Source organism: Aegilops tauschii, chromosome 4 (genome assembly GCF_002575655.3).
Source record: "Aegilops tauschii subsp. strangulata cultivar AL8/78 chromosome 4, Aet v6.0, whole genome shotgun sequence".
Lineage (NCBI taxonomy): Eukaryota > Viridiplantae > Streptophyta > Magnoliopsida > Poales > Poaceae > Aegilops > Aegilops tauschii.
Window position 1 is genome coordinate 396,800,180 of NC_053038.3, and position 12,166 is coordinate 396,812,345.

The 12,166-nt window shown below is 50.8% G+C and overlaps 2 protein-coding genes across 2 annotated transcripts; one reads left to right on the forward strand and one right to left on the reverse strand.

Annotated features, from left to right (window-relative positions):
- The first annotated feature begins 470 nt into the window (after positions 1 to 470).
- LOC109775085 (zinc finger protein 7) lies at positions 471 to 3,499 on the forward strand. The gene is made up of 2 exons (XM_020333856.4): positions 471 to 853; positions 2,437 to 3,499. The coding sequence occupies exon 2, from the start codon at positions 2,505 to 2,507 to the stop codon at positions 3,225 to 3,227; it is 723 nt and encodes a 240-aa protein (XP_020189445.1). The 5' UTR covers positions 471 to 853; positions 2,437 to 2,504; the 3' UTR covers positions 3,228 to 3,499.
- Positions 3,500 to 3,928: 429 nt separating this feature from the next.
- LOC109775086 (protein TITANIA) lies at positions 3,929 to 7,934 on the reverse strand. The gene is made up of 2 exons (XM_020333857.4): positions 5,765 to 7,934; positions 3,929 to 4,908 (listed from the first exon to the last, which is right to left on the reverse strand). Exons 1-2 carry the CDS (start codon positions 7,401 to 7,403, stop codon positions 4,163 to 4,165), a joined length of 2,385 nt encoding a protein of 794 aa, XP_020189446.3. The 5' UTR covers positions 7,404 to 7,934; the 3' UTR covers positions 3,929 to 4,162.
- Between the last annotated feature and the right edge of the window lie 4,232 nt (positions 7,935 to 12,166).

The window sequence follows — 12,166 nt, forward strand, 5'->3', positions numbered from 1 at the left end:
AAAGGGCACAATCCTGACTCACCCCTGACTAAAGTATCATGCCACCCTCTGGTCCCGTGCAACTCTCTCATACCTTGCGCATCATCATCCTTTTGAACTCCTCTTTTTATTTTTTTACATACAATTTTGCTTCAGTTTTTTTTGCCCAACAGTACACCTAGTAATTATAATTATTATCATGTAGTACTGGATGGATGGGTAGATGGAGCACACTTAACCCTAGGAGTAAACAAGTGCTAGCTTAGCCTTAGCTAGACCAGGAAGGAACGAGCAGAGCAGGAGCATAGCAGCTCCAGCCTGAATTGTCTAGCAATTGTGGGGCGCTTTCCGGCTGCTTTTCTCGGATGGTGGTGGCGCTAGCTAGTGGCCACTGATGGTCATGGTACAAAGAAAAGTAGAAAGGAAAGCCAGAAGTGTGTGTGTGTATGCCCAGTCTCATCTCATCTCATCCTTGTTGTATCAGATGAGATACATCCTTTTCTTGTACCACTTCCGAGCTCTGACCACTGTCCGTCTGTCTCGCATCCCATCGCGTCTCATCTCATCCCCGCCCTACCAGTAATTTACCAAACCCCTCTGCATTCCTCCACAATTAAACACCACAGTGGGCTCGACTCGGAGAGGGGGTGCCACCACTTCAACTGAACACACCACCTTCCTGCCTGCCTGCCCTCCCCTCCTTCCTCCTCCTCACTTCGCCTCTCACCCTTCCTCCCCCCTTCCAGTCGGTGCGCGCAGGCGGCGCTAGGTCTTGGAGGCGGGGAGCCATGGCCTGACTTACGGGTTCCTTCTTCAAATCTTCTTCGCGAGTGGTGTGGGGCTGATCGGAGACGCAAGGAGGGGTGTGTTCGAGGTAATTAATTCGGTTCTTCTCCTTGCAGAAGCGCATGCATCTTTACTGCTTTTCCTCCTCTTCTTTTTCTTCTTGATTCTGGCGTTTTTTTAGTTCATCCATCCTTGCCTTCTCGGTTCTGAGCAGAGTAATTCTTTGTGCACGCATGTCTTGTTCGGCGGATCAAGGGAGTTCGGCACAATTCGGTCTAGTCAAGATCAAGGGCTAGCCAAGATCTTTCAAGTAATTTTGCTTTGATGGTTCATTCAACTCAAGCACGGGCTTTTTTTTTGTTACGGTACAATACAATATATCGCAGTAGTATGAATCTAGTTCGTGTGCGCTCCAGTCCATGCCCACTCCTGTTCTGCCGGTTGGTAGCACGTCGCTCCATCAGGGTTTTGTTCTTTATACACACAAGAGTTGATGGGATTTGGCAGTCTCTTCTCTGAATAATTATGTTTTTTTTTTGCTTCATGTGTCTTGCCAAAATTGGCAAATCTCCTGGTCCAAGTGCCTCAATAATTTATATATCTCCTAAATAAGATACTCTACTCCATCACTAAGCTGTGGTGCATGACACTACTTTTCCCAAAATTAATTCTCAGTATTATTACTCCAGTTGCCATCGAGTAGTACTATGATGCATAATTCCAACCTACAGGATTGGTGTTGTTCAGCTTATTTGTAATGCAGTCTGGTAGTGGTGATCTGGTGATATCTGCAATGGCATGGACAAAAACAAGTCCAACCTAGTGGTCTTCAGAAACACTGGTATCAGATCACTTGTAGCAGGCACATCAAAACACCACCAGGGAAGTCTTGTTTCTTGGGCCTCTTTGACAAAACAAAAAAGCATTCTCTGTCGGTGAATTCGGCGTAGCTGTCCAGCATTTATATTCGTGCTCTCATCAGATCTCCAGAAACACCACAGGGATTTGGATGGGAACACCAGGGCTTCCATCTTTTCATGACAACAACTGAATGTGCTATTCCTGGACCCTTTCCTTTCAGATAAGGTTCCGTTTTAGAGATTCCCGGAGCAGAAAAGAGGCCACGCTTTTCATCTGTTTGTCCTCTGATTTGGCATCAGACGTAGCATATCCAGGCTTAGCAATGGATCGGATACTTGTCTTGATCTGCCTGCACTCCACATTCAGACACATTCAGTTATTGAGCACACATGAAGCTTGAAAAATTCTGCTTCTGCTCCTCTAGCAGCCCTTTAGTCATCTGGATAAATCTGAACTTGCTTAGATTCCTAAATCGACAGCATAATGAACTGTCGTCTTCGGAATCACGTAAGCCGGAAGCAATTTCGGAGAACAAAAGGTGTGTCAATTCAGACTCCATAGTGCTTATCCACAGGGCTATCTGATTGCAAGCACTCCCATTTGTAAGATTCAGTTTGCCATGATCATCACACTGACAAGAGCAACACATGCTATTTTATCCTTGTACAACTGTGGTGAGTGAGTCAATGAGTGCAGCTGAGACTAGAAACAAGCGATCCTTTTCAGTTTGTGCATCAAATCATCTCACCAAGTACAGAAGAACACATGCACTTGCTTACATGACTTGGCTTGTTCTCTGGACGCATGCAGGTGAGAGATAGATAAAGGAGCAAACAAAGCGCAACGAAAGAAAACAGACAGAGAGAGATTGTTCAGAGATGAAGAGCAGCAGCGTCCAAGAAGCGTGTGAGGATCAGGTGTCCGAGATCAGCAGCCAGGCGGCGTCCAACAACAACGAGGCGTCCAACACCTCCTCCGGCCCCAAGCTCGCCCTCGACCTGTCGCTCACCGTCACCGCGGCCGCCGCCGCCGCCACCACGACCGCCGAGTCGAGCACCACCGACAGCAACAACGGCGGCGGGCAGGCCGCGCGCGAGCCGACGCGGGTGTTCACCTGCAACTACTGCCAGAGGAAGTTCTTCAGCTCGCAGGCGCTGGGCGGGCACCAGAACGCGCACCGGCGGGAGCGCACGCTGGCCCGGCGCGCGGTGCACCGGCTGGAGGCCTACCCCTACGGCTACGCCGACGTGGCCTCCCTCCCGCTCTACGGCTCCCCCGGGCTGTACCCCATCGGCATCCAGGCGCACGCGTCGGCGCTCCAGGGCGCGGCGGCGCAGGCGGAGCGGCAGCAGCACCAGCAGCAGGACGCCGCGGTCCTGGCAGCGCCGGCGCGCGCGCGGGCGCTGCTGGGCCCGATGCCGTTCCTCGTGGGCGGCGACGAGGAGGTCAGCTTCGGGTGGCCCGGCAGCTTCAGGCCACCGCCACCGGGCGCCGGCGTGCTCCCCCTCCTCCACTCAGGCCCCAACTTCGGCAGCAGCAGCGGCAGCGGCAGCGTCGTGGTGCAAGCCGACGAGGAGCCCGACCTGACGCTTAGACTCTAGCCGCCATCCGTACGCCGTCCATCGCTGCGCTTATACTACGTACTAGGTTGGTGCAACTCGTCAGGCTCCCGACGCCGATCAACAGATCATGGTGGTAGACGACCCGTATTTGTTTCATGCGTGCGTGGGTACGTACGTACGTACGCTCGTGGAAGTATTTCTGTACAGTTTTGGTGCTCTTCTGTGGTATTGGTAGTAGCGTGTACCCTACAACTTCCCGCGGTATATTAAAGATTCATGTGATCAATCAATCATGTTGCTGTGTCCATGAACTCCAGAATGTTTTTTCCCTTTTCCTTGCTAATAATGTTGTCGTGTGAGACTTCCCGTCCCGGCCAGTGCGGCGTCGACACGCCTCCCGCGCCGTCGCTCTCGGCGGCGGAGCCGGAGTAGTACAACGGTGAGCGACGGGTCGGGGTCGAGGCCATCGCTGCTGCTGTCGGACCATGATGTGCTAACAGGAGTTGCAGCCTGTAGCTGTGGCCAGGATCAGGGCCAACAACCGAACAAGAAAATCCACGCGGGATCACAACGCGCACACCAACAGTGAAAAAACATCGAAAAAGAGAGGAGAAAATGACAAGCTGGGAAGTTGAAATATTCCCATGACGACGATGCCAATTATAGCATGGCATAACATGGCATGGGGCGAAATGCACAGGTCATGACCCAACGACTGCACTCTGCACACCATCAGGCAATGAGCAAGCAACGAACTGAAAATGCTGTCAAGTTATATCCGCCGGCGCAAGGTTAGGCCTCCTCCGCTTATAACAACGGTTAACAACGGGTAGTAAAAAAGAGCAAATTACAGATGGAACACAACAGCTTTGGTTTAGAAACCATTCCACTCTAATGGACAACAACAGCAACGCATCTCCAGGCATTCAGGAGCAGCAGGCGGTGATTTTTTGTTTTTTTACCGGGTTTCCTCTCTACACCCACATCTTCTTTGTGGCCTCCATCCGCTCGAGCAGGCCCTGGATCTCGGTCTGCATCCGCAGCTTCATCTTGTGGTAGTCGTAGTGCGAGTTCTCCAGCGTCTTGAGCTCCTCCATCTTCTTCCTCCTCTTCTCCTCTGCCTCCTGGAAGCACAGCTTCGCCACCTTCGACGCGTACTCCTCCTCCATGCTCTGGATTCTGTTGCGGACCATCTGCCGGTAGTTCTCCACCTCCTTCCGGGCATCGTCAGCCAGCTTCTGGAACAGTTTTGCTTCGGCTTCCTTGCACTTGACGACGGTCTCGAGGGTGGAGGCTTCGTCGTCCTTTGAGGTGGTGCTGAAATGGGGCTCGATAGAGAGCGGCTTCGGGCTGGCGCCGAAATGGGAATCAATGGACAGCGGCTTTGGGCTGGCACCGAAACGGGAATCGACGGACAGCGGCTTCGGGCTGGCGCCGAAACGGGAATCGACGGACAGCGGCTTCGGGCTGGCGCCAAAACGGGGTTCAATAGCCAATGGGTTTGAGCTGGAGCCAAAACAGGGTTCAATAGAGAGGGACTTTGGGCTGGTCTTGAGCGCATCAATCTGTGAGTCGAGAATGGAGGTGCTGGCATTGAAATTGAAGGATTTGGGTGGACTGATGGCCGGAGATAGAAGGGGAATCGTAGATTGGCTCGCCTGATTTGCTGCCAATATGCCTTTGGACTTGCTGCCAGTGACAGAGCAGTCGGTAACGCCATCTGTGAAAACATAAAGATTAATTAGAGCTGTGGTGCCTGAGAAATTCTATAAAACTATGTCGGAATTATTTTCCATTGCTCTAAAAGAACATATATAATGACACCAGATTTTCGTTGTATTTGGAGAGGTGGGAGTATTATAATAGATTTAGTCTCAACAGAATATGCATTTTGATTCTTACATCATGCCCAACATCACATTTTGGAACCCTTAACTGTTCATGGTTCAGTAGGAGCAATATGTTTTCCAACAGAGTTCAAGAAAGCTACTGTTGGCAAAAAAAAGACATTCAAGGTTAACTCGTTCATTTAGAGCCATTGGCTTAATGCTATAATCATTTTTTTTCCTTTCGAACTCAATTGAATCAAAGTCACTCAGCCAAAACACTATCCAGCTTTGCCCTTATTGCAGTGCTATATGACTGGAAGTTCATTGTGCATATCTACAAATGTACCGATGATGTGGCCATGCATACATCCTTATGGCAAAGTGGTGAGTTGTAGTGCCGCACAACAAAAGGATTCCCAAATATGTGACAACCGGAAACAAATTGTGAACACCTAAACATGACTGAGCAATGCCATAGTTGTAGTGTCACAGCAAATGGATTCCCCGAATATGGGTCAAACAGAAGAAACTGTGAATACCTAACATGACTGACAGAGATGGTGTGTAGCACAAAATATACATAATGATCGTATTTCCCAGCAGTTTAAAGGGGGGACCCACATGGAAAGTGTATGCAGATGCGACATGATCATGCTAAAACAAATAATAAAGCAAGTAATAATTCATTTAGAGAACTCAAGTTTGTAACATGGTGCTTTATTAGAATGTAAAGTAAAGAGATCTCACATTTGAAGAATTGCAGCATGTTGTTCAATGCATCCGGCAGGGAGATAACTTTCTTTGAAAGCATGCTGAGGACCTCTTCAGCCTTGGCATGAAGCCCCTTTCCCTCAAAATCATCACTAGCAGCAAATATCTTCCTGACAACATCTAGCTCTTTCATCAGCGTCTCAGCATTCCAGTTCTCTGCGCAGCAATTGAACACCTCCTTAACAAATCCAAACATCTCAGAAGAATGGCTGCAACCAAGACACTGGAACTGCATCTCAGTCGTCCCTATCGGCCCCTTGAGTGTCGGGCCTGGTCTGATCAAGTTCCTCTCCAGACCGCACGCAGCATGGCACCAATGGCCGCAAACGTCACAACCGACCCAGCTGCAGGTATTTGCAGCACAGTCAAACTTGTGGCACACCGGGCACATACATGCGCCACAGAACCCTTTGTTGCTGGAGCAAATCTTACACTCGCAATCGTCCACAGGCAGCATGCTCTTGCAGTTGAGGTTGCGGCACCGTGTCATGAGGAACATCTCCACGAGCTCGCTGCTTGGTACGCGGCCCTTGCCGGTGACAAACGCGGCCGAACCAGTCTTGATGGCCACCAGGATCTCCAACTGCGTCCTGTTGGCCCGCGCCAGTGCCTCGGCCGTCAGGTCCGACCTGCGCTCCAGCCTCCGCTGCAGGCTGGCCAGCTCGTCCCTCTTCTCCGGAGCATCAACCATGCTCCGCACCGCCGCCCGCAGCACCTCCAGAGACTCGCTGGGGAACTCCTGCAGCACATGCGCCATGGCCGACACAGAGTCCGACACGATGTCCCGCAGGATCCTATCAGGCCGCGACGTATGCCCGCCGCGGCCGCCGTCAAAGCTGCCACCCGCGCTGGCCGCCGCCATCTTGGCGGGGAGCTCAGTGGGGAAGAAGGCGGAGGTGCCCTCCTTCATCGGCGGCGTGGCGAAGGCGACGCTGCCGTCCCCCATGGGGCGGAAATTGAATCTGCTGTGCACGGAGCCGTTGGTGCCCTCCCCGGCGGCGTAGATGTCGGTGGAGTTGTGCGTGAGGGAGCAGCTGGGGTTGTGCGAGAACATGGAGTAGGAGTAGGACATGTCGTCGGAGTTGATGCTCCGGGTGCGGCCCGTGGTGGCGCTGTAGGTCCGCCTGGGGGGCGGCGCGGCGGCGGCGCCGGCCGACGCTGCCCGGAGATCTCCATCGGCGGCGGGGACCGACGGGAGGTGCTGCTGCTGCTGCGCCTGCGCCTGCCCCTGCCCGGGCCCGTCGGACGGGAGGGAGAGCGAGAGCTGGAGGGAGTCGAGGCGGGGCTTCTTCCCGCCGACCACGGAGGAATCGTCCCCGGGGGGATCGCCGCGCTTGGGCGCGGAGAGATGGAGGAAGTCGCGCTCGACGCAGAGCTTGGCGTTGGCGGCGTCGGCCGCGGCGTCGGCGGCGGGGTTGGGGTTGGGAGGGGAGGAGGGCCCCGGTGCTGCTGCCGCTGCGGCCGCGGAAGCAGCGGCCTCGGCGGCGGCGGCGGATGCGAGGGTGGGCTTGTCGCAGAGGTAGCTGCTGAGGGTGAGCTCGCGGTTGGGGAAGGGCTGGTCGGCGGGCGGCGGCGCGGCGCCGGGGTCCTTGGATCCGTCGGAGTCGCCGAACATGGCCGCCGGATTCGCGGCGATTTCCTGCGGGCTGCTGCGGGGCGCTCGGACGGGGGTGGGTTGGGGTTGACTTCCGCACGCCGAGACGCGGAAATGGGGCGGAAGGACGGGACGGCGGGGGGTGGGAGGAAACTGTGAGCGCAACTATTTTTTAACCTGTTGCTTTTGGTCTGTCCCGAGGCCTTGTTTACTTTTTCTTTTCTCTCTCTCCCGTGAGATGATGAGATGAGAAGACTGGGGGCTAGTGGAAGGGGGGAATGAATGTCTCGTCGCAGCAGAGGAGCTTCCTTGCGCTCCCGGTGGCTGGCTGGCGCCCGTGACGTTCAAAGCAGCGTCGCCTTGCCGGAGCTACGGACGCGTGAAGCTTTTGGCCGTTTGCCCGTCTTCCCATGTGAGAAAACGGACGGTTGCGCCAGCACAAGTCGCACTGTCTCTCTCTGACTATTTGAAACGCGGAGATATTTACGAACTGTCTTCACTACCGCCGTCATTGCTCGTGCGTGAAAGTGGGGGAGTAGATGCAGTCGCGTAAAAAAAGCGGCACGTCAGTCGTGAGATGCAAACCCGTTTGGCACGCAGGCGACAAGAGGGGGTCAAACTGCATCATGTGATTTCGGACAGCGACGACGAACGATCGATCGATCCCGTGTTTCTCTCGGAAAGACGATCGGACCATCTCCACTCACGTGCAGGGCAAAGCAACCATCGGCTCATTTCCGTTCGCAAGAAGAAAAAAAACCGGCTCGGTGCGAGCGGGTAGAAAGAAAGTGTGGGCCGTTTGGTCTCGGTGGACTGCCGACGCGGCAGCAATCAGCAGTGGAGGTGGAGCACCCTCGGTGGGAGAATTTCTTAGCTTATCTCACGCCAGTCAGTGCGACGGCCTAGCTAGCTGTCTATCCATCCGTCCATTGTTAAGTGCGGCAACGACGCAATGCCAATAACTTGATCTCTACCATAATGCCCCATTGCTTCCATGTCGATACGGTCCCTCATATATAATGCCATCCAGCCTGAACTGGTCTGCATTTGATCTGAAAAATGATCTTAAAGACTTGCACGACGAGAAATGAAATGCAGTGGTTGAGAACTTGAGATGGCACATGCCCACTGCTTGGTCAGACGAATTCCAAACGGCATTCAATTGTCAATTGGGCTAACAGGGTGTGCTTGGTTTCTATGTCAACCCCCACGCCGCCAGCCGCCCAGCTAACTCAGGTGATAAATTACGTCGAAAAACATAGGCTGTTTTATGAATCCTCGCCGGTTGCCACCCGTTGACCGGCCGGACATCTGTTTTTTTATACACCATTTTCTCTGTCGATCCTACGCGTTCAAATCAAGCTGTGCTGCATCCCCGTCCCCTACGCCGCAGGCCCGTGGCAGTCAGCCCAGCCTCGTCTGGGGGTTCTGTCGACCGAGCTTCATGCCGAGATTGTCTAAACCTGTATAACGCCGCGACTCGCAAAATAACCGCTAAAATACAGATCGGCACGGAAAATTCTGCCTAACCAGGCCCCGCAAATGCGTCCGATCCGTAAAAGTTTTTGCGTGGCGCGGCAAAAGTTCACCCTTAACCTTTAGATTCACGGGGTGGGAGGCCGACCCGAGCTCGCCTCCTATCCGCAGCGAGATTTGGCGCGAGGGAAATTTCCGCGCGGCCGTTCCCGCTCCTCGGCCGCCATTGCCCCGTCACCGCGCGCTCCGGTCCATCTTCCCCATCATTCTTCGCCGCCATGGAAGCCTCCCAACCGTCCCCCGTCACTGTGGAGGTCGCGCACGCGCAAACCCCTCCGGCGGATCTCGTCGCCGGCCATGTCGCCCCCGCGGTCGCCCAAGGCACCAACGCGCCTGCCCACAAGCGGCAGGGCAACGTTGTCGTGCAGGGCGGCAATCCGGTTGACCCCGCCGGAAAGGCACACGCGCCGGGCGCCGCCGCCGCCGCCGCACGATCTGCCCGGGCGCCGGCGGAGAAGGTGAGCAAGGTTTCGGGCGTGAAGCGGAAGAAGGTTCCTATGAAAAGGCCGGCGCCTTCGTCCACTCCCTCCGCCCCGGCGAGATGTTCCCCGACGATGCTGTTCAACGGCATTGCTTCCACCGCAGGCGAGGTGTTCGATGAAATGGCCGAAAGGTATGCATCTTTGATCCCTTGTTCTCGCTTCGCTTTTCGCCATTGTGATAGCTCGTGACTTGATGTCACTCAATGTAGCGGTGGTTCGAACAATGCCACTGCCAAGTTCGTGAACTTGTTGGACACCAACGCCGTCGACATCGATCAAGCCCCGTTCGCTGATTTCAATTACAGTGAAATGAAGGGTGGCGTGGATGACCACGGTGGTGAAGATGAAGCGAAGGAGGTAGATGAGGGGCGTATGAGCAAGCGCAAGCAAAAAAAATCGTGAGATCGAAGAACTATATGATCTTGGAAGATCAAATCTTGATCAAGGCTTAGAGTGCGGTGTCTCTTGATGCTTGCACGAGTACGTCTCAAACCTCCAAGAGATATTGGCAAAGAATCGAAGATCAATACTTCCGCATGATGGCCAAGCATCCCAATAGGACACCACGGACCTTCCGGTCACTCCAAGGTCGTTGGGACGTGATCAAGCCGATTTATAGCCGTTGGGCAGCTTGCTTGGACAAGTTCGCAATGCACCTCCAAGTGGAATCGTGGAATCCGACTATGTGAGTTCGTTTTCACGTCCCAAGTTTTGCGTTTGGAACAAGTTCGCAATGCACCTCCAAGAGCGACCAAGATGATGACGGATGAGGTCGTCGTTTTTGCTTGAAGTTCTTTTGCGTTTGTCCTACAAAACTATGATTTTATTTGCACGCGAATTATGTTTTATTGTTTGAATTTGAACTCATTTGTCGGAATCGTTGTCAAATTCGCTTATTGGGGGTTTTCGGTTTGCGGGTCGACGTGGCGGCGCCCGAATAGACCCCGCGTAGCCGACCCGTAAAAAAGGATATCTTATATCTTTTTTACGGGTCCGTTTTGCGGGTCTGACTCTGCCCTCACCCGCGCCGGCCCGCAAAGCCCTTTTTCCGTGAACTGTAAACGCGTTTTATGGGCCGGCGTTATACAGGGTCTGCTAGAGATGCTCTAACAGTCTGAATATTAATACTTCCGTGCAGATTTATTGGGCCCCTTCATATTTTGAGCCAGACTTTGACCATCTATAGACTACTAAAATATAAAATATATGATATAAAATTTATACTTTTTGAATTGTATTTAAAAGAGCTTTCCGATAATATAGTTTGCATTTTCTTAGTTAAATTTATAGATTAAATTTTAGCACAAAATAAGAGGGGGTTTAATAAAGCCGAGGCAGTAGGCAGTATCCCACGGCGCGAGCAACGGTCGGTCATCGTCTCTGTTGTCCATTAACTAGCGTTGCTTATTCGCTTTGGTTTTCTTTGTTTATACTCGTTTGGAAGGATGGATGAATGGATGATACACGTGCGTACACCGGAAGGCATGAAACTCTCAAGCATTCTTCTGAAAGAAACGGAATCCCAATCTGTACTTTCTGCGGCAGTATGTGTATGTCTCTCTCGATTCCGCAATTTGGCTCCGCATCTCCGCACTCTACTCCACTGTTTCTTTTTAGGCAACTCCACTGCTTTTTCTGTAAAGCTCAGGGATAGCGTAGTCCACTCGCCCATAAGCAAAGCAAAGAGCGCACTGAGTTCAGGCAGTATCATCGATCGACACAGGCTCCTCCACTTACAATTTCAGCAGATTTTTTTTTTGAGGGGTTACAGTTTCAGCAGATGGGCTAAAAGTAAAACCCCGTTATATATGGGCTGAATCAGAAAGAGACCGTTCAACCAACTCAGGCTGTTCAACCAACTCAGGCTGCAATGGGCCAGTCCGGAATTTTATTTATCTTTTTGTTCACCGGTTTTCTCCCAGTTTCATTTTCTTTTCGGGTTTTACATTTTCTTCTCTATATTTTTATATTTTCTGAATATTTCATAAATTATGAACGTTTTCTCAAATTTGTGAACATTTCTTGTATCACGATTGTTTTCCAAGTGCACAAACATTTTGAATTCGTGAAAAACAATTTAAACTTGTTAACATTTTTAAATCCGCATACATTTTTAATTCATGTGAATAAATAACATTGGTACCTCTTTCTGTATTTACAAATAACTTTTGAATTTCTGAATATTTATTTAATTCATGAACTTTATTGAATTCGTGAACTCTTTAAAATTGAAGAGCATTTTCTAAGCTGGTGACATTTTATAAAACTGTAAACATTTTTCAGATTCGTAAAAAATGAATACATGAACTTCTTATAAATATACGAAAAAAATTATTCCACTATTTTTTTCAAATTCGTCAACTTTTAAATTTTTGGAACTTTTTAACCTCATGAAATTTTTTCCAATTAATGAACTTTATTGCATTCGTGAACTCCTTTCTAAATTAAAAATCATTTTCTAAGATGTTGATATTTTTAAAATTCAATAAAAAACTTTATATGCATGTGTGGAGTTTTAATAATTTTGCTATTTTTGGGAATCTGTCAACATTTATCGAATGCATGAACGTTTTCTAAATTCATGGATGTATCTTAAATCCGTGAACATTTATATAAATTGTTAAATTTTTATGAATTCATGAATTTCTTTGGTATTAATGAATATGTTTTGAATACATGAATATATTTTAATTTAATGACTTTTTTAAATTTGGGAACTAATTTGAATTCATAAAAATATTTTAATTCATGAATATTTTTCAAATT